At 36.8% G+C, this 22,854-nt stretch overlaps 1 protein-coding gene across 5 annotated transcripts in view; it reads left to right on the forward strand.

Moving 5' to 3' along the window:
- The first annotated feature begins 72 nt into the window (after window positions 1–72).
- The window catches only part of LOC127414732 (SAP30-binding protein-like), a 145,352-nt gene continuing 122,570 nt past the window's right edge, over window positions 73–22,854 (forward strand). For 2 of the 5 annotated variants that reach the window (XM_051652966.1, XM_051652967.1), the window contains exons 1-10: window positions 89–201; window positions 3,228–3,343; window positions 7,173–7,217; window positions 10,588–10,630; window positions 12,426–12,514; window positions 19,838–19,929; window positions 20,036–20,096; window positions 20,500–20,551; window positions 20,871–20,929; window positions 21,819–21,903. In XM_051652966.1, coding sequence (XP_051508926.1) covers window positions 102–201; window positions 3,228–3,343; window positions 7,173–7,217; window positions 10,588–10,630; window positions 12,426–12,514; window positions 19,838–19,929; window positions 20,036–20,096; window positions 20,500–20,551; window positions 20,871–20,929; window positions 21,819–21,903 — 742 coding nt within the window. In that variant the 5' untranslated portion in view covers window positions 89–101. Of the gene's footprint in view, window positions 202–3,221; window positions 3,344–7,172; window positions 7,218–10,587; window positions 10,631–12,425; window positions 12,515–19,837; window positions 19,930–20,035; window positions 20,097–20,499; window positions 20,552–20,870; window positions 20,930–21,818; window positions 21,904–22,854 lie in introns of all 5 variants that reach the window. The other 3 variants (XM_051652964.1, XM_051652965.1, XM_051652968.1) reach the window with 3 other exon arrangements.

Here is a 22,854-nt window from a genome sequence, read left to right on the forward strand (position 1 = left end):
CACACGCTTACGTACTTTACGCGACGCGAATATCAGAACTTCGAGCATGCGCACACGGAATTGAAAGCAGCGTCATCGGTGTGCGCAAGCGAGAGCGGATCATGACGAGTAGTAAAAGGAGTGCGCTTCTGTCTTCTCTCGCGGCTTATGGAGACGATTCAGAGCAAGATTCAGACCCAGACCCAGACTCAGACGAACCAGGTATAAGCTCTTATAATAACTGACAGGAATGAGACTAAAAACAAATGGGAAACAGTCGGTGTTGATCAAATAGATGGCATTGTGTTAAGTGTGTTCTGCTGCCATTGTACGCATTACGACTCTTTATAAAAGTAAGTGGTCAGTGTTTATAAATCATAATTTCTTCAATGTATTATTTTTATGTCTTCAAACTGCTATTGTCCTGATAGTCTGCTACTTCGAGTTATGATTAGAGTCATCGATGGAGTTTTTCCACATTAAAAATCTGCCAGTAGTAAGTTTAATGGCGGAATTCTCAAACATTTTGACTTTATGACTTCTAAAATATTTAAATATTCAATTCAGTTTTTCGCCCTTAAAAGCTGAGGTAAAAAAAATTATCCTTAAAGGACTTGACTTTTGTTCTTTATTTTGTTTCACGAATGAGGTTGTAACAAACATCAGTTACAAATTCTCTTAAAAGATCAATTTTCAATAGATTGTGTCAATAGAATCACAAAACGTACACCACTGATCAGACTAAAATCAATAAATCATACGACAGGGCCTAAAATTAATTTCTGAAAATCAAACGGATTTCTCCCTTACATTTCTGTTTTTGTTCTTGGCAGATACCTTTAACAAATATTTCAACAGGTAAAGGGCAGTTCACCCAAAACTGAAATTTCTGTAGTCATTACTCCACGGAAGAAAGTCATACAGGTTTGCAACAACACAAAGGTGAGTTAGTAATGACAGAATTTATATTTTTGAGTGAATTGTCCCTTTAAGAGTACTTAAAATTCTGACCAGTAACATTAAAAGTGGCTTTTTAATGTTGACAATATGCACTGAAAATGTTAACAGATTGAATCCTGAGAGAACACTGTTTATGTAATGTGTATGAAAGATAGATAAATAATAATTAATAATAATAAATGCGGAATAGCTGATTTACTTGAACCGAGTTTGGAATTACAGTTCAGTACAAAGACAATATCATTGTATTTATTTGATTTTTTTTTTCACCAAAAAATAAAAAAAATAAATCTTTCACATGAACAATAAACAATGTATCACCAATGACAGATATGAATGAATCAATGGAAAAAAATTACAGTTAAATGTAAATTAATAACTTTTTTAACATGGTGGGGAAACCACTATATGCACATTTGAGCAAACTCTTCTTCCTCTGATCTTTGACCTTGGAAGTTCTTTTCCACAACTTTTTGTATTTTCAAAATACAAGTTTTTAACATTGATAACACCAATGACATGAAATCAAGGGACGAACATTCTTTTTAAATTACTTAAATTATTATCTACTTAATTTGTTTTGTGTTTTTGCACACTTGGTAGGCGTTGCACTAATGCTTTACCTGAGAAAACAAAATTAGGAAAAAAAAATAAACAGATACACAACTGTAAATGTTATAGAAATGGTGTACCAGAAGAAGGGGAACATTTTTTTTTTTCTTCAGAAAATTGTCAAATTCAAATATATTTTCTAAAAAACATAAATAAATAAAAGTTTGTAAAACTATTTCATATTATTTAAATAATAGTTAAGCCAAAAATGAAAATTCTCATAATTTACTCACCCTCATGCCATCCAGGATGTGTATGACTTTCTTTCTTCAGCAGAACATAAAGAATTTTGAAAGAAGAATATCTCAGCGGTCCATATAATGAAAGTGAATGGGTGTCAAAATTCTGTAGCTCCAAAAAGTGTGCATAAAAGTAATCCATATGACTCCAGTGGTTAAATCAGTGTCTTCAGAAGTGAATTGATAGTTGTGGGTGAGAAACGGATCAATATTAAAGTCAATGTTTACTAAAAATTCTCCTCCCTGGTCAGTAAATCTCCACTTCTTCTTGTGTTTTTGGTGATTCACATTCTTTATGTATACGCCCCCTACTGGGCAGGGAGAGAAATTTCTAGCAAAAATTGACTTAAATATTGATCTGTTTCTCACCCACACCTACTGTCTCATATCCCTTCTGAAGATATGGATTTAACCACTGGAGTCTTATGGATTACTTTTATTCTGCCTTTATGTGCTTTTTGGAGCGTCAACATTTTGGCATCCATTCACTTACCTACAGAGCTGAGATATTCTCATAAAATCTTAATTTGTTTTCTGCAGAAGAAAGTAAGTCATTCACATCTGGGATGGCATGAGGGTGAGTAAATAATTAGAGAATTTTCATTTTTGGGTGAACTATCCCTTTAATAAATGTTTGGGTTGTAGAATTATGCATTTTAAATGGGGTTTCTTGACTATTTTAAATCTTTCATGAGTGAAAGGTCACGGGACATGTTTTTCACCATATTTTTGAACCCAATGGCTTTATATGTCTGTGCCATATACTTAGGCCTATTGATAAAAATATTTTAAAATGTCTCCTCTCTCTTGTCAAGATACGAGAAAAGTTACTCATGTTACATTTTTGTTGCTATAAACCACACAAGACTGCTGATTTGGTTATAATTACCCTTTCAAAAACTGTATCAGGATAATAATAGTTTCTGCCAAAATACCATAGTTACAACAATTCGTATTAGCCTACTGCATCTTTGTATTATCCACCACTGTCATAAAACGAAATGTAGCAAAATGACAAAAATTGTGAAAGCTTCTTAGACTGTTTGAAAGAGATCCCATGTTAATTTATTATGGTGTTGTCGTCACATCAGTAACAATAACTGTACTAGTATGATATTTGGGTGTAAATATATGGTTACCATGGTGAATTGTTTGTAAAGGTAGATGTATTGATTGATTTAAATTATACTTGCTGATATATTAATGTGCTTACTCAAGACTAATGCATACAAATGTAAATAACTCGCCAGTCTTAAAGCATTGGCTATAAATGTAAATATTTGTGGTTTACATGCAAATATAAAATGCTATATTATATATAAATCATTATAGATGATAACCACGACTGGAAATTACCAACAGTAAGTTCTGCATCACAATGTGCATATTTGTCCCCAATGGAGCATGATAATAAGTGTAAGTATTTGTCAGAATCAGAATCCCATGGCGGATTGGTGTCGGCCAGTTATGGGGTGGATGACGTGAGTCGCGTGGAGGAAGAAGATGAGAAGGGCTCAGAGAATGAGGACAGTGATGACAGCGCCAGAAATTCGGTCAGTTTTTCACCTTTCAGTTTGGGGGTTTTCTCTAATTGTCAGAATGCAATAATAGCATCGAATGGCTACATCTTAACAGAGAAGTTTACCACAAAATGATAATTTTCTCATAATTGTTTTAATTGATGCCTTCTCAAACTCGGATGACTTTCTTTCTTCTGTGGAACGCAAACAAAGATATCTTCAAGGATATATGATGTGTTTATAGCCATACAATGCAAGTCAATGGGGTCCAAAACTTTAAAGCTCCAAAAAGGACATTGACTTGCATTGTATGGATAGAAAGACATCATTTTTCCTTGACATTTTTTAGTTTGTGTTCCACAGAAGAAAGAAAGTCATACGAGTTTGAGACGACATAAATTAATAAGAAAATTTTCATTTTTGGGTGAACTACCAGTATTCTTTTAAAGGCTCTCTTACATAATTTCCTCTTCTCACTCTGCAAATTTGTTCTCTTTGGTATATTCTCATGCCCACAGACGTAATTTAGCATGCAAATATTTAATGCTAAGTAATACATAGTGTTTTTGATTCTGAGCAGTACATACCTGTAGGTCTGTCATTGCAGTTTTAGATGTGAATGTAGATGCTCAATGCCCAGGATTATTTGAAAAGTTCACTGTGACTCATCTCTTTCTCCCCCATTTTTGATCTTTTTCTGTGGGAATGATTGTGTATTCTATTTTGGTTGACTTCGGATGTCTGATTTTTTTTTTTTTGCAACTAAAATTCTTATTATTACTTAGTAACTTCTTTAGAAGTCATACCCTGGTTTTTACTAGGGATGTGCGCTACGACTAATTTGACTGTCGTTTAAACGGAAGTTTTGTAACCGACTAGTCGACAAGTCTAAAGAGAAACCAACCTTCAGAAAACAGTAAAAAAAAAAAAAAAAAAAGACTTTTTTTAAAAATAGTTTTTATGTGACCCATTTAAAATACTTAATCTATTCCAAATCCGATGCTAAATTCCACTGAAAAGGGGCATTTATCTGCGACGTGCTCGCCTTGAATTATGATCATTGTACATTAAATATAGAACATGACACGCATTCACTGAATCAAGACGCTGGCTACCACCCCTGGAGTTCGCTAGTTTGAATCCCAGGGCGTACTGAGTGACTCCAGCCAGGTCTCCTAAGCAACCAAATTGGCCCGGTTGCTAGGGAGGGTAGAGTCACATGGGGTAACCTCCTCGTGGTTGCTATAATGTGGTTCGTTCTCGGTGGGGTGCATGGTGAGTTGAGCGTGGTTGGCGCGGTGGATGGCGTGAAGCCTCCACACGCGCTATGTCTCCGTGGCAACACGCTCAACAAGCCATGTGATAAGATGCGCGGGTTGACGGTCTCAGACGCGGAGGCAGCTGGGATTCGTCCTCCGCCACCCGGACTGAGGCGAATCACTACGTGACCACGAGGACTTAAAAGCGCACTGGGAATTGGGCATTCCAAACTGGGTGAAAAAGGGGACAAATCCAAAAAAAAAAAAAAAGACATATTTATTGAAAACAATTGAATGAGTAGTGCAGGATTAATGGAACTAATCTAAATGGAAATCACCAAGTAAATGTTACTTAACATATTAAAATAGTCAGGATATTGTTGAAAATAATTAACAGGTAGCCAAATCTATGAGAGAGAAAAAATTAGCTGAAAAGTTGTGCGTATTTCACGACATGCAGTCGAGCATTAACCATCTAATATGACAGCTGTTCGGTAAAGAACGTTAACCAATAACAGTTAAAAAAAGTAGCTATATGAAAGAAAAAATAGGCCTGTGATGTAGCCTGCAATAAACCTAATGTATTCTAAACATGACGTGCACACAGAATAAAAGATAGTTTAACACGTTAAGCAGTCGACACCTTGTTGAAAATAGCCTTCTTAATCAGCAGATTAAAAAAATGGCATACCTAGTCTAAAACAGTTATTTTCTAGGCTACTTACTGAAAAGCATAAATTTTTTGATGAGACCCGTCTGACCTGACTCACCTGTGGCGGCTATCCTGCACTTGAAAAAGCCCGCTCAGCGGAAAAATAAAATCGAAGCATGCACAGATGTAAAGAAGGCTCAAATGTGAAAACAACCTTAGGGACTTTCAAACATTTGGAAAGCCGATTCCTGCACCGCCGAAGTGATTTCATAACTACTTTGCCGAATTTGCTTTTCTAGCGAGAGGACATTTTCCTGCGAGTGAGAGAGGGAAGAAGCACGCGTAGCTTGCACTCTGTATCTGCTCCAGATATCCTCTTTTTTTTTAAATAATATTTGTATTATTAATTCTATTTAAAATATGTAACATTAATATGACAGTAATTTAAGTGTAGCCTCTGTAAAAATATAAAGCCAAACGTAAATGTGTAAAAATTATTATCAGTTTAATGGGGGGAAATATTAACCGACTAGTAATTCCAGTGTCGACTAGCAGCATCAGAACCGTTTATTCGACTAGTCGACTAGTCTCGGCATATCCCTAGTTTTTACCATATTTTGACTTGCAAAGAATATTTGATTCATTCATGGCATTGAGTGATCAAATAGTTTTGTAAACAAGGAATCACTAGGAGATGCAAATCAACTTTGTCAATAATTGGAAATGATTTCAACTTAATAAAAGTGCAACAATGTACAGTCAGCCAGTCATTATCACAAAAGAAACCCCTTCATGGTGCAACAAATACCCTTTGCCTCGACCTGGGATCAATTTTACTATAATATCCAGCTGACAGTACATTATCCCTTAATTATTTTCCCCTAATATTTGAATACACTATATGAGACCCTTTCACAAATTGAATTTAATCTGATGAGTACAGTTTCTTGTCCATATAATTTAAAAATTCCCAGTAGTGTGGTTGTATCAATGTTTGCCCACAAGGGGGAGCCCTTGAATATGAGTTTGAGCATGTGGCAGTTGGCCCACTGAAGCTCACACCCTTGCATACTATGATTTCTTCCACATTGTCTTATGTTTGGTTTTATAATGGTTTATAATAATATGTACCCACATTCTGCAAGCTTTTACTCAAAAGTACTAAAGAGAAGAAAAACATTTAAATGATAAAGTGAGCTTCTTAAAGGAATACTTATCCCAACAACGAACATTCTCTCATCAATTACTCACCTGTGCACCATCCCAGATGTGTATGAATTTCTTTCTTCTGCTGAACAAAAACTAAGATTTTTTTGAAGAATATTTCAGCTCTGTAGGTCCATACAGTGCAAGTAAATGGTGACCAAAACTTTGAAGCTCCAAAAATCACATAAAGGCAGCATAAAGGTAATCCATAAAACTACAGTGGTGTAATCCATGTCTTCTGAAGCAATCCAGTTGATTTTGGGTAAGAACAGATAAAAATATAACTCCTTTTTCACTATAAATCTTGACATCTGCAGACTTCATGATTTCTAGCTCGATTACACTTCCTAGCACACTGCACATGTGTCAAGCACTAGGAAGTGTAATCAAGTTTGAAATCATGATTGGCCTAGAGACTGCAATGGCAAGATGTACAATGAAAAAGGACTTACATTTTGGTCTGTTCTCAGCCAAAATTGATTAGAACGCTTCAGAAGACATGGGTTAAAAACCACTGTCACTGAGTCATATGGATTACTTTTGAATACTTTTAAAGATTTGCACAATCTTCGTTTGTGTTCTGCAGAAAAAAGAATGTCATACACATCTGGAATGGCTTGAGGGTGAGTAAATAATGAGAGAATTTTAATTTCTGGGTGAACTATCCCTTTAAGTGGTCTATGCACCCAATGCATTCCTGTGATATTTTGACTGTGATAACCCTGTGCATTTTTGTTTTTCATAGGAAGAGGAGGAGTCAGACTCAGGGCGAGCCCAAGACAATGTGAAGGTATTTGACCCCACCCTAAATTCCATCCCTGACTACCTAGGTGCTCAGGGCATCAAATCCAAGACATGCCCTCCCTCATTTTACTCAAAAGGACTCAGTTTAACTGGGACACAACATGTTTTTAACTTAGAGAAGACACATATTAGGTCAATACTGTATGCCCGTAGTGTTTTCTTACCTATTTATCTCATTTCAGCTCTCTTTTGATAGGTTATTTCATGTTACACATTCATTCGACGTTTAACAACCTGGGTCTCAGTTTTCAGATTCACTTTTTAAACACTTACAAAAAAGTATTATGTCTGTAGAAGTGCCATGGTATTGTGATGATATTTTTGGCAAAACCATTTGAACCATGTTACTGTTTTACAACAATATTCATATTCTGTAGTATATGGTGTTTGTAGTAACTGTAGCTGTAATAACTATGGTAAATTCCTATATTTGGTAAATACATGGTACCCCTACTTCAAAGAATACCATGATAGTGCTCAAAAAACATGGTAAAACCATAAGCTTTGTAAGTAAAATGTAATATTTATTACAAATTGAAATGTTTTTTAAGAGCACTATTTGTCATTATTAGTTTTAGTAACGAGAATATAAATTCTTAGGTATCTAAATTCAGGCAGCAGAGTTGAGAAGGACTGCAGAGGCATGTTATTTCATGCACTGAAATTGCTTTTTCATCATAATAGTAGCTTCTGATGATTCATAATTTAAGAGCCACACCCAAGGAGAGAAAACCGTTCTTTATGCTTACTAAATCACATCAGAGCATCACAACATTCTTTTGCAGTCGAATGATGAATGATTGTAACCAAGTAAATCTGTTGCTAAATGCTGATGTTGCATAATGAGTTATGCTTTGTATTTTATTCAATCAATATTTGTTCTTGACTGTGTGTTAAAGGAATAGTTCACCCAAAAATGAAATTCTGTAATTATTAACTCACCCTTGTGTCCTTCCAAACCTGTATGTTGTTATTTTTTCTAAGGAACATAAAAGAAGACTTTTTGAAGAATCTTTGCGCAGCTCTTTTCCATACAATTCTGTTCTTAGTGACCACATCTGTCTAGCTGGGAAAACAAAAGTGCCATAAACTTAGTCCAAATGACATGTGCTATATTCCAGATCTTATGAAAGTCATATAATAGCTTTGTGTGAGAAACAGACCACTTTTCTCAAAGCTGTTGTATAGCTTCAGAAGACTTGGAATATATTTTTTCCATTTTCAGTTTTAAAGTAAAATACTTTATTGGCATGATTGTTTTTACATGCAATTAGGGCTGCACAATCAACTGAAATAAAATAGAAATCACGAAATGAACTTTTGCAGTTCTTAAACCGCAAAGGGCTGTGATTTAATGAAATAAATAAAAGAAAAAAGTAGTTTGCTTACTTCAAAGTTTATGCGCGCTTCTCTCTCCTGTCTTTATTGTGATAGTGCATTATTACAGTGTTTTCAGAGCGGTTCTGTGCTCCACAGCTTTATATCATGATGTAACAATAACAGATGTGCTCTGAGTTCGATTCCATTTGCTTGCATGCATGTAATTATTGTACAGCTGAATTCAGCCACACAGAAACTGTTGTTTGCCAAAATAAAAGCTTGACATTTAGAACTCCTTGGTTTAACTGGATCACATAGCAATGCCTCATGCAAGTTAAGATTTTATTACAGAAGTGTATTACTATTGTATAATTATAATAATCAATATAATATATTTCAATAATATAATATTCAGGTTGACAGGGTTTCAAAAACTAATGGTGATGAATAGTGGGCTGAGAGACCCTATCACAAAGTGGACAAAAACAGGTACAATATGAATGTGAAGACATTCTTTCTCTTTGTTTCACTGTTTTAATTATTTGTTTGTTTATGGCAGAAGTGAGCAAGGTCAGAGTTTGGTTCTTTTTAAGATGACCCTCAAAGAGTGACCTGTAAGAACAGTCTAACATGTTCAAGAAAATGACCAAATTTTGGTAAAAAGGAATCACTTACTAGTTTTTTTGTTTTGTTTAGCATATTGCATTTCAAATCGTAATTGCAATATGAATTTTTGTTCAAATCGTGCAGCCCTACATACAATATTGCTAAAGCATCAGGGCACATGACGAGTAACGGCAAGAAAAAAGAGAATAGTGATAATAAAGCAGTAACATATAATAACAGAAATAGAATAAGGTGGTAAGTAACTGTAATAAAAATAACAATAAAAATATACACTATACAATATTATATATACAGTATTATAAAAAAAAATTAACAAGGCATTAATGAACATAAAAAAAATACTGTAAAAGGTGTATTACATAGATACCCCTTGATTATGTTGATAAAAGTAGTAATTGGTTTCTGAAGGTATGCAGCTCAAAAATGAATTTCGCTTATGCTTAACTGAGATGTAACTGTCCTCTCCCAGTAACACTTTCATTTGATGTGTTTCTGCTGAACTGAAATATAGCATATGGGCTTCTTTTGTGATAATTTTATGGTGTTATTTTATCCTTTTTGGAGCTTGACAGACATGGTCACTATGAACTGATGATATATAGAAAAGAGTTGCATATGGGTCTTTGCTTACTTGATTTTTAAGTGTTTTCTGAAGGCATTTTGAACATTATGATTTCTGTTATACATTTTTTTGCTTCGGTGTTGAAAAAGTGCAAGTAGAGGCCTGTACATGTGACCCCATTTTTTGGGGCTAATCTAAATAAAAAAACTAAAAAAAAAAATCCTTTTTTTCAGGCCTCCCCCTCCTTAGTTGATAAGGATGGGTCCTTTTATGTCTCACATTGTTTTGCCATAGCGTTTTTTTAATTGAAAATACTGTTAGGATTTGGGCTTTTGGCTACAGGAGATTCATCTCTCTCTGTTTTTCTGCTGTCGTAGACACATTTTCTTCTTGGGCGCTTTTACGAGACAATTCCTTCATCTGCCTTTCCTGTTCCTGAGTAACTGTATCTGTGAGATTGAGTACAGGAGAACAGGCAGTGAATAGGAGACCATGTTTATTTTTTAACACTTTGTGCCAATTACATCACTGTCGGTTTTTAAGGTTTCCAAATGAGATATTTTGTGTTTTAAACCTTACAGAACAGGACCAGACCTATATTTCTCTTCTGAATAGCTAGCAGTGAGTCAAATCTGTAACACTGTGTCCTTACCAGATGTGATGTAATGGAAGCTGTTTCTTCCATGTGAATGTGACTTTGGCCTGTCTTATATATCGGTGTACTCCTTATTCTTCTGTTTCCTATCATATGGATGTACATGTTGAATTGAACAGACTTATTGTGAATTAAATGTATTCCTGATTTCTGATTATGCCTGTATATGTATCTTCTTTTCTTTTCCTATAGGACGTCCAGGAATGGGAGACCAAAGACCCCCAAGAGCTTGTTGGTGAGTATCAAATTAAACAATAAGTTTGCCATTTTCAGTGGAAAATCTTTTTCAAAACTTCTTTGATTTTGTGCAGAGCACCTTATCAATTGTTAGGAAGCAGTGTTGGTGTGTATTTGCGCCCCATCCAAGAGGGTGGGTGTGTGGGTGTGTGGGTGTGTGGGTGTGTGGGTGTGTGGGTGTGTGTGTGTGTGTGTGTGTGTGTGTGTGTGTGTGTGTGTGTGTGTGTGTGTCTTAACCCTGCCCAGGAAATGAGTGCACCAGATTGGAATTGTTTTGACCCTCTCTTGTGATAATTTGATGATACAAGACGCTGACTACCACACCTGGAGTTGCAAGTTTGAATCCAGGGCGTGCTGAGTGACTCCAGTCAGGCTTTCTAAGCAACCAGTTGGCCCGGTTGCTAGGGTGGGAAGAGTCACGTTGGGTTAACCTCCTTGTGGTCGCTATAATGTGGTTCTCGCTCTCGGTGGGGTGCGTGGTGAGTTGTGCGTGGATGCCGTGGAGGATAGCGTGAAGCCTCCACATGCGTTAGGTCTCTGTGGTAACGCGGTCAACAAGCCACGTGATAAGATGCGCGGATTGATGGTCTCAGACGCGGAGGCAACTGTGATTCGTCCTCCGCCACCCATATTGAGGCGAGTCACTACACCACCTAGAGCGCATTGGGAATTGGGCATTCCAAATTGGGGAGAAAAGGGGAGAAAAATGCCCCCCTCCCAAAATAAAATACTTTTAAGGGCGTAAATTGTAATCAGTTTCTTTGAGCAACCCGACACATCAACAGTGGCTCAACCAGTGGCATGTATTTGGGGCAGGACTCTGTTTGTCTGACCAATGGAGGGTGTGTTTAGGAAACCGCTCTAATAATGGAAAAACAATGAAAACACTCCCTTTAGTGGCGCTAGGAAGGCACAGAAATTACACACTTCAGATTTCATATCTGTTTTGTATTATTACTTTAGCCTGAGTGATAGTGAATAGTGTTCACAGTGAAGCATACATACACAACCACAAATTCTATTTCTTGGTAATTCGCTCTAGAGATGTCTTCAAAAGACTGTTTGGGAAGATTTCTAGTTTGGGGAAATAAAAAAAATATGACGAAGTGTTCCTGCAAATGCTTATGAAATAGTAGATCAGTGTCTTTTTATGAATAAAAAAAATAAAATATATCTTGAGGTTAAAGTTGCATACAGAATGTGTTTAATGTGATTTGGAAAGTTCTGCTTATTTCCACTTTTGGTCAATGTTTTATTTAGGCCTATTCAGTTTAATTTGGCAAGGCAAGCATCACTGTTACTATTGCTCATACTTTGGGTTAGGGATTTGAGCACACCCTAATGGTAAGTATTAAACTTGGGTGCGTAACTTATCCCACACTATTTAAGTTAAGGACCTGAATGACACCTCAAATCATGTGACTTTTTGCAGAGAAGTGTGCTATTAGTTTTCTAAGCAATCAGACTATAACTAAAAAAAATACCATAGACCTACCTACATTGAGGGGACTTGGAGTGGACCAAGAAACCACCCAGAACACCCTAGTAATAGCATAGAAATGTGCTTTAGAACAGCTTAGCAATGGCATAGCAACCAGCCACAACACCTACAACTATGAGCGTGACTTAAAATACTGATTTATTAATTATTAATTATTATTAATTACTCCATTCATTGCAGTATATAGCTGTTTTACAGGTACCCATGTGTCATAAAATATATACACAGTATATAGGCCTACCCATTCAATACTGTAGTGTAAAATGTAACTTGGTATTTTTCTTCTTTACAGCACAGTTTTCTGAGAAGGTTCGGAACATGTCTCCTGATGAGATCAAAATTCCTCCCGAACCACCTGGGCGTTGTTCCAGTCATCTGCAGGTGAGGTGGCTGCTGTCTTTCATTTGAGAAGTTCTTGACCTGTTGCCATTGTGTCCACTGAGAGAAATCATGACAGCACTTGGTCAATTTGCTTGATTTCTGAAAGAAGGTGGTCTCAGCCAAAGACCCATGGGCTACAGACTGTCTGATAAACACACAAAGGGCAAGAGGGGGCTAAAATCTATTACAATCTTATTGGCTGTGTGTCATTTCCGGGAGTTACGTTTTTATTGGTCCACCAGTAAACAAACTTTGCATTGAGCTCCAAAAGAAGAACAAGTCACTGTATTCGTCAATGTTTTGACATTCATTGCAATGAATCATTGAAGGGTATCCAAGAGTTTTTTTCTATTTCTTTTTTCTCTAACAGTTGTTAGTAGCTAGTAAAAAGTTATTCTCGAGCACAATTGTATATTCTACTTTGTTTGCAAAGTTATGTCCATGAAGTATTCTGAACTTATTAGTTTTTGACTGACAGAAATTTGGAAGTCTACACACATACTGCTAATTTATGTGATCTTGTAAAAAAAAAATGAAAAGAAAAAATAAATAAGTGGTTGGATGATTCTCATGAAACCTGTCAAGAAAATGTCCTGGTTGTATTTTATAAAAATAAAAAAAACCACCCCTGGAGTCGAGAGTTCGAATCCAGGGTGTGCTGAGTGACTCCAGCCAGGTCTCCACAGTGGCCCAGTTGCTAGGGAAGGTAGAGTCACATGGGATAATCTCCTCGTGGTTGCGATTAGTGGTTCTCGCTCTCAATGTGGCATGTGGTAAGTTGTGCGTGGATCGCGGAGAGGAGCTTCCGGAGACTCTGCGGTGTCATGCACAACGAGCCACGTGATAAGATGTGTGGATTGACGGTCTCAGAAGTGGAGGCAACTGAAACTTGTCCTCCGCCACCTGGATTGAGGTGAGTAACCACGTCACCACGAGGACCTACTAAGCAGTGGGAATTGGGCATTCCAAATTGGGAGAAGAAAGGGGATAAAAAAAAAATATGAAAAAAACAAATGAGATTATATTCTGTTTTTAGGGCCCTTAAGAGTTTTTTTTTTTTTTTTTGTTTATTTTTTTTTTTGCATTGTGATTATTTTCTAGACAGTTATGCACATTTTACACCTAAATTTTTATAAACACAACATTGAAAATATGACCAAATCTCTTATTAGTAGTACTCCCTTGGTATTGCTTTTAATTTAGCTTATTTAATTAAAAAAAAATAAATGTACAACAGCATCTTTTGTACTGTAATACAGTTAAAAAAATTGTTACAGATTGAGAATAATCATTGATAATAATAGGAATAGTAAAAGAACGATATGCAGACACAGTGCATAATGACAATATGCAAAATATCTTAAAGGAATAGTTCACCCAAAAATGAAAATTTGCTGATAATTTACTCACCCTCAGTTTCTTTCTTCTTCAAAACAGAATTTAAGATTTTTAGGATTTAATTTCAGGCCTCCTCCTTTAAACAGTGCAAGTGAATGTACTCCATTTTTTTGACGGTCCAAAATGCATATTTAGGGTGCATCAAGATAATCCACACAACTCCAGTTGACAAATAAAGTTCTTCTGAACCCAAACGATTTATATTTAAAAAAAAAAAATTTTTTTTTTAAACAAAACAATACTTGTATACGTTTTAACTACAAATGTTCGCTTCCATACCTCTCTGTGATGCGTGCTCCTGAGAGGGATGACGTAAGCTCATTGGTAAAGTCACACGTGGAGGAGGAGGCAGGAAGCGCAAAAAGTATATAAGTATTGTTTTGTTACATACATACATACACACACACCCCGATCAGCCACAACATCAAAACCACCTGCCTAATATTGTGTTGGTCCCCCTCGTGCCGCCAAAACAAACCCGCATCTCAAAATAGCATTTCTGAAAATAGCATCCCATCTGGCACCAACAATTATGCCATGGTCCAAATCACTGAGATCACATTTTTTCCCCATTCTGATGGTTGATGTGTACATTAACTGAAGCTCCTGACCTGTATCTGCATGATTTTATGCACTGCACTGCTGACACACGAGTGGCTGATTAGATAATAGCATGGATGATTGTTGTGCCAGACAGGCTGGTTTGAGTATTTCTGTAACTGCTGATCTCCTGGGATTTTCACAAACAACAGTCTCTAGAATTTACTCCTAATGGTGCGAAAAACAAAAAACATCCAGTAAGCGGCAGTTCTGTGCATGGAAATGAGAGTGGACAACAGAGAATGGCCAGACTGGTTCGAACTGACAAAGTCTACGGTAACTCAGATAACAGCTCTGAACAATTGTGGTGAGAAGAATAGCATCTCAGAATGCTATTTTGAGATGCGGGTTTGTTTTGGCGACACGAGGGGGACCAGCACAATATTAGGCAGGTGGATTTAATGTTGTGGCTGATCGAGATATATATATGTGCGTGTGTGTATGTATGTGTATACGTATGTATAGTTGAAGTCAGAAGTTTACATACACTTAGGTTGAAGTCATTAAAACTCATTTTTTAACCACTCCACAGATTTAATATTAGCAAACTATAGTTTTGGCAAGTCCTTTAGGACATCTACTTTGTGCATGACACGAGTAATTTTTCTAACAATGTTTACAGACAGATTGTTTCACTTTTAATTGACTATGACACAATTCCAGTGGGGCAGAAGTTTACATACACTAAGTTAACTGTGCCTTTAAACAGCTTGAAAAATTCCAGAAAATTATGTCAAGCCTTTAGACAATTAGCTAATTTGCTTCTGATAGGAGGTGTACTGAATTGGGGGTGTACCTGTGAATGTATTTTAAGGCCTACCTTCAAACTCATTTCTTGACATCATGGGAAAATCAAAAGAAATTAGCCAAGACTTCAGGAAAATGCTTTGGAGCAATTTCCAAACACCTGATGGTACAGCTTTCATTTGTACAAACAATAGTACGCATGTATAAACACCATGGGACCACGCAGTCGTCATATCACTCAGGAAGGATACACATTCTGTCTCCTAGAGATGAACGTAGTTTGGTGCGAAAAGTGCAAATCACTCCCAGAACAACAGCAAAGAACCTTGTGAAGATGCTGGAGGAAACGGGTAGACAAGTATCTATATCCACAGTAAAACGTGCCCTATATCGACATAACCTGAAAGTCTGCGCAGCAAGGAAGAAGCCACTGCCCCAAAACCACCATAAAAAAGCCAGACTACAGTTTGCAAGTGCACATGGGGACAAAGATCTTACTTTTTGGAGAAATGTCCTCTGGTCTAATTAAACAAAAATTGAACTGTTTTGCTGAAATGACCATCATTATGTTTGGTGGAAAAAGGGTGAGGTTTGCAAGCTGAAGAACACCATCCCTACCGTGAAGCATGGGGGTGGCAGCATCATGTTGTGGGGGTGCTTTGCTGCAGGAGGGACTGGTGCACTGATGGCATCATGAGGAAGGAATATTATGTGGATATATTGAAGCAACATCTCAAGACATCAGCCAGGAATTTAAAGCTCGGTCGCAAATGGGTCTTCCAAATGGACAATGACCCCAAGCATATCTCCAAAGTTGTGGCAAAATGGCTTAAGGACAACAAAATCAAGGTATTGGAGTGGCCATCACAAAGCCCTGACCTCAATCTGATAGAAAATTTGTGGGCAGAACTGAGAAAGCATGTGTGAGAAAGGAGGCCTACAAACCTGACTCAAGTTAAACCAGTTCTGTCTGGAGGAATGGGCCAAAATTCCAGCAACTTATTGTGAGAAGCTTGTGGAAGGACACCAAAACTTTTGACCCAAGTTAAACAATTTAAAGTCAATTCTACCAGATACTAACCAAGTGTATGTAAACTTCTGACCCACTGAGAATGTGATGAAAGTAATAAAAGCTGAAATAAATAATTCTCTCTACAATTATTCTGACATTTCACATTCTTAAAATAAAGTAGTGATTCTAACTGACCTTAGACAGGGAATGTTTTCTACGATTAAATGTAAGGTATATGTAAACTTTTGACTTCAATGGTATATTTTATTTATTTTTTAAATGAGCCATTTTTCAAAAGCCTGGCTATTTGAGGCTAGATAGTCCTGATAAGTAGTCTGTATGTACTATGAATTCTTGAGGAACAATTCACATTTACCATTCTTTCAGCAGTAATATATCTGTAAAGTTCGTTTTCTTGTATTTTCAAGCTTAAAGGACTTCACCCAAAAATGATAATTCATCATTTACTCACCGTTATGTTGTCTCAAACTTGTATGACATTCATTCTTCTGTGAAACACAAAATATCTTTTCATAGAGATATGATGTCTGTTTGTCCATACAGTGCAAGTAAATGTTGACCAAACTTTCAAGCACCAAAAAGGACATAATGGCATCATAAAGGTTTTGAGACGACACAAGGGTGAGTATAATGAGAGAATTATCATTTAGCCTATTTGATAATTCACAAACACATTTTTCACTGTATACCAGCAGAAAAACTTTCTCTCAGCTGCTCTGTTTTAGTTGGACTTGCCCGTTCTTGTCAACAGTCATAAAAAATGTGAGATCATATGGGTTCATTGTTTTAGTTCTTGGCAACATCTTAAGATCATGTGTTCTGATGTTGGCTGACTGGCATGTTATTTCTGAGGGTGTTGCGCATGGTTTATGGATGTGGGTGTCGATGAAGAACAGCGTCCAGGTCACCCTCAGCCAAAGCTAAAGTACATGCTTTCATACTCTGTACATGTCCAGGCTGCAAACTCTTAACTTCTTAAGTGAATGGTTTACCCATAAATGGATTTCTGTCATTATTTACTCACCCTCATCTCATTCCAAACCTATATGCTGTTATTTTTCTGTGGAACACAATAAATTCTTTATGCCGCTTTTTTTTGCATGCAGTGAACATTTTATAGTAACCATGTCTGTCAAGCTACAAAGAAATCCCCATAAATGCAGTTCATATGACTATTTTCCAAGTCTTCTTAAACTGTAAGATAGCTTTATGTGAGGAACAGGCCAAAATGTAGTTGCACTCAGTATTTTTCTTTCCCCTAATTGCTAAACCTTTAAATGGAAAGAAATGGTAATAGTAGAATATTATTTTATAATTATTATTATTATAATGAGAACCTCATCAGCTGAACTTTACTCTCTTTGTCTCAATCCAATTTATGTTTAATTGCAAATAGCACATTTACAATGACATCGGTAACTGAGAACTTCTGTTTTTGCATGATGCTGCCTCTCCATATGATACTTTTTGGCACATTTCTCCTTTAGTGTTCTACAGAAAAAAATAACATCATACAGGTTTGAAACAACACAAGGGTGACTATATAATAACGTGATGACAAAAATAAAATTTTATCCTTAAATGAACTATTTGTTTTACATTCTTAATATTTGCTGTTGTGGCTCTTTCTCGCTGTTTGTGCTGTTGGGGCAGGTTTTTACATGGATGTGGTTTTCACAAACCAGCTTAGATGGGCTGTGCTTTTCCACATCATGGTGAATATCCTGTCGCTGCAGCTATGCATCTTTTTATTACTCAGACATGATCCTGATTGCCTTGTACTCATCTAATTTGGTCTTCCTGCTAACTTTCATGGAATACATTTTGTACGAATGAATTGTCAACAAAGGGCCTATTATCCTTGAATGTGACAGGGAACAGATCGAGAAGTGAGAAATGGCACATCTCCAATTGCTCCTGGTCTGGTTGTCAAAAATCACCCTCTAGTTCAAGAAAGTTGCACCCATAAAAAGACTTTTCATTCTTTGTGTCTCACACCACTTGGAGCAAAATGACTCCATTTTAGACTGGACTTAAGTTAAGATCGACACTAAAATTAATGCAGATGTTCAATGCTAAGGCAAGCCTCAGTACTGTATTAACCATACTATTGCTCATACTTAAGGTTCGAGATTTTAACAAACCCCCAACATTAAAGGAATGCTCTGGCGACACGAATGTTTTGGCGACACGAGGGGGACCAGCACAATATTAGGCAGGTGGATTTAATGTTGTGGCTGATCGGGATATATATATATATATATATATATGTGCGTGTGTGTATGTATGTGTATATGTATGTATGTATGTATAGTTGAAGTCAGAAGTTTACATACACTTAGGTTGAAGTCATTAAAACTCATTTTTTAACCACTCCACAGATTTAATATTAGCAAACTATAGTTTTGGCAAGTCCTTTAGGACATCTACTTTGTGCATGACACGAGTAATTTTTCTAACAATGTTTACAGACAGATTGTTTCACTTTTAATTGACTCAAGTTAAACCAGTTCTGTCTGGAGGAATGGGCCAAAATTCCAGCAACTTATTGTGAGAAGCTTGTGGAAGGACACCAAAACTTTTGACCCAAGTTAAACAATTTAAAGTCAATTCTACCAGATACTAACCAAGTGTATGTAAACTTCTGACCCACTGAGAATGTGATGAAAGTAATAAAAGCTGAAATAAATAATTCTCTCTACAATTATTCTGACATTTCACATTCTTAAAATAAAGTAGTGATTCTAACTGACCTTAGACAGGGAATGTTTTCTACGATTAAATGTTAGGTATATGTAAACTTTTGACTTCAATGGTATATTTTATTTATTTTTTAAATGAGCCATTTTTCAAAAGCCTGGCTATTTGAGGCTAGATAGTCCTGATAAGTAGTCTGTATGTACTATGAATTCTTGAGGAACAATTCACATTTACCATTCTTTCAGCAGTAATATATCTGTAAAGTTCGTTTTCTTGTATTTTCAAGCTTAAAGGACTTCACCCAAAAATGATAATTCATCATTTACTCACCGTTATGTTGTCTCAAACTTGTATGACATTCATTCTTCTGTGAAACACAAAATATCTTTTCATAGAGATATGATGTCTGTTTGTCCATACAGTGCAAGTAAATGTTGCTCATACTATTGCTCATACTTAAGGTTCGAGATTTTAACAAACCCCCAACATTAAAGGAATGCTCTGGGTTCAATACAAGTTAAGCTCTATCAACAGCATTTGTGGCATAATGTTGATTACTCCCCTCCTATTTGATACCTCAAAACACACGTGTGATATTACTTTTTCTATGTAATTTGTTTTATGATTTTCACTTGGCGGATGATAAAACAGGCAACAACAAAAAAAGGCAACTGAGCCATATCTAGGGTCCCAAAAAAAAAAAAATGTTGGCATGGGCAAGCACCACTTACATTGTCTTCAATAAATGTTCAAATATGGCTTAACAGGATCATGCACAAACACAGGCTGAATATTAGCCTTGATTGTCAGAAATAATTTATTTTTGTCCCTTTTTCTGTTTTTAGGAAAAGATAATTAAACTTTACGAACGGAAGCTACATGAAGATTTCGATACGAACAAACATATTCAGAAGAAGAAAGAGTTCCGCAACCCAAGGTTTGAAGATAACAATAGTTTATGACCCACCAGACATAACACACAACACATTATCTTTGGAATTGTTATATGGGTTTGCAGTCTAACCATGTGGGTTTGTTTACAGTATTTATGAGAAGCTTATCCAGTTCTGTGGCATTGACGAACTTGGAACCAACTATCCAAAAGTAAGTGTAATACTTTCCTGAAATTCCATGTTAACTACAACTGTAGATTTGAAGAGAAACAAACTGTAGCTTAAAGATGAAGTGCATATTTTTTGCACCATTAGCATCACCAAACAGAATTGCAAAAATTGTTTTCTAACAGGTTTTTCCGAACACTTCAAACAGAAATCTAGCTTAACTCCAGACTCACGCCATTTGTTGAGCCAATATTGCTATGAATAACTGTTTGGGATCAAACTGAGTGATGTTTTGATAGCGCCACAAAGTCCCAGTGTTTAAACTGGGACTTAATTTTTAATGGTCTTTGCAGATTAAGCTGGGATAGAAATAAAATGACACACTTCTCCTTTAACTGCTGATTTATTAGAGGATTTTGTAACCTTATGCATTTACTTCTCCACAGGACATGTTTGACCCCCATGGCTGGTCGGAGGATTCCTATTACGAGGCATTAGGTACTTCGCTTTAAATTAGAATCAGAATCAGTTTTATTCGCCATATACATTTACATGTTTTAGGAATTCGTCTTGGTGTATGGTCACAGCACGATACGTTCAGCACACACATCTCAGACAACACAATTATATAATATACAGATTTACAAATAACCAAATACAAATATTGCACCTAATATACAAATATTACACACCAGCAAAATGAAAGGCTCAGTTATAATTTTGAGGTAGAAATAGCAGCTGGATGAAATTCAGAGTGTGTTAAAGGTAGTTGAAATTAGGTTGACATTTCATTTTTTGTGTACTGTCCTTTCCACAGCCAAAGCTCAGAAAGTGGAGATGGACAAGCTGGAAAAAGCCAAAAAGGAGAAGACCAAGGTTAGTGCCCTGCGGCACTCCATTTTATACAAAATCAGAAGTAACTTGAAAATGTTGTAATGGGTGTTTGTATAAGCCATAACCTCACTGATATTTACTGTGTATGTTTCTTTACTGTTGGTTAATGAGTCTTATGCAACTTCAAAAAATAGGTGCATGCATGGAACAAATTTGGGGATAACTTCCCACCCCCTCAAAGACTGTATCACAGAACATAAATGTGCTATTAGAAGAGGGGATTTGACCAACCCTGTAGCAAGGCACTTTTGGGAATTTAACCACCCTGTGTCTTCCCTTTTGTTTCTGGGCATTTACTGCCCATTGTTTCTGGGTATTGAACAGATATAACCTTCTGTAAAAGGTGGTAACATGGACCATATTAGTGAGAAAAGTGAGACATTTTGGATTTGTTTTAAATGTTTATCTCCTTTAGGAATGAATGAAGAGTTGGTAGTGAAAGAATATTTATGATTTAATAAGTTTTTTTCTTTTGGATTGGATTTTGATATGTATTAGCCTTTAACAGTATTTAAAAGTCTTGTACATAACAGTTCTTTGTGAATTGATTTTTATGATGAGTAATCAAGTATGGTTTTCCTATTGACTTGTTTCCTAATTAACTGTCTGATTGGTCCAGTTGAGATTGGTGTGTTTTGATGTGTTGTGATGTGATGGTGACTGATGATTAATCTTGTTCATTTCATTGGCTAGATCTTATACTTGTTTGCATTCAAATAAATGCTCTGTATAAGTTTTCTTTTAACCTTGTTAACCCTGATGAAGGCTTGTTTGCCGAAACGCGTTGGTTGTATTTAAATACGTTTTCTCACTTCAACAAGAGTTTCTGGATTTATCCTCTTCATATGTATGTTTGCTCCTCTGTCTTTAGATTGAGTTCGTGACAGGCACCAAAAAGGGCACCACTACTAATGCGGCGGCCATGACCACAAATACAACAACTGCCTCATCTGCAGGTACAGTTGGCTCCAGACATAACTTTACTAATGTTTGCTTTATATTGTGCAATGAATCTCTAATTATATTACCCAGTATTGATAAATGACTACAACAGTCAGTAAAATCCTTTACTCCTAGTGTCACTTAGAAATATGATGATGTGGCGAGGTGAGCAAGAGACAGACACAGTGGGTGTGGCGTCAAGCCTTGGAGAAGCATTTATTGGAAATAATAATAAACATAAAATGTCCAAAAATGGAGCAAATTGTGTCCAAAACAAAAGGGGACTTGGCATCCTCGCGGTGAAATGGTTGCTCAGTGAAGGTCGGGGGTGTGTCCATTGAGTGGCCCAGGCATGACGGTCCCACGCGCTCCCCTCATGGGTCCGAGTCATGTGTGGCGGCGGCAGCATCGCTGGCGGCCTGTCTTCCCAGGGCCGCAGCAGGTGAGAGGGGAAAGCAGCCCGGCCTCTAGCCCGTAGCGCATGCTGTCCTCCCCAGCAACACATCTAACTCGCGCCGGGGGTCCAAGGAGCAGGTCTGGCGATGCATCTGTCTTGGCCGAACCCTCCCCACTCTGATCCTGCCCATGCCAGTGTGGGCACACATGGAGAATAGAAGCCAGCTCCCTGAGAAGAGGCGCGCACCTGTTTTTATGGCAGCGTTGATGAAGCTCCATCCAATTCGAGAAGGACCTGGCTGCAGCCTGCAGAATGAGGTGGGGCTACATATGGGGTGGAGCTACACGTGTCGCCCCGCCATAACAGTCTCATTGGCTCATTCATCTTCCATATACATACATGATAGGAGATATGGTCGTCGTTGCTGGTGTGTTATCATTGTTTGAGAGATATTGAATAGTTGAGCCAAATCATTTGATTATAGTGCTGACTACGACCGCATTACAGTTGAATCTTCGCCATAGTAGGATTAGTAATTTTGCCCTCTGCTTTTAGCACGACTGAAACA

Source organism: Myxocyprinus asiaticus, chromosome 24 (genome assembly GCF_019703515.2).
Source record: "Myxocyprinus asiaticus isolate MX2 ecotype Aquarium Trade chromosome 24, UBuf_Myxa_2, whole genome shotgun sequence".
NCBI lineage: Eukaryota > Metazoa > Chordata > Actinopteri > Cypriniformes > Catostomidae > Myxocyprinus > Myxocyprinus asiaticus.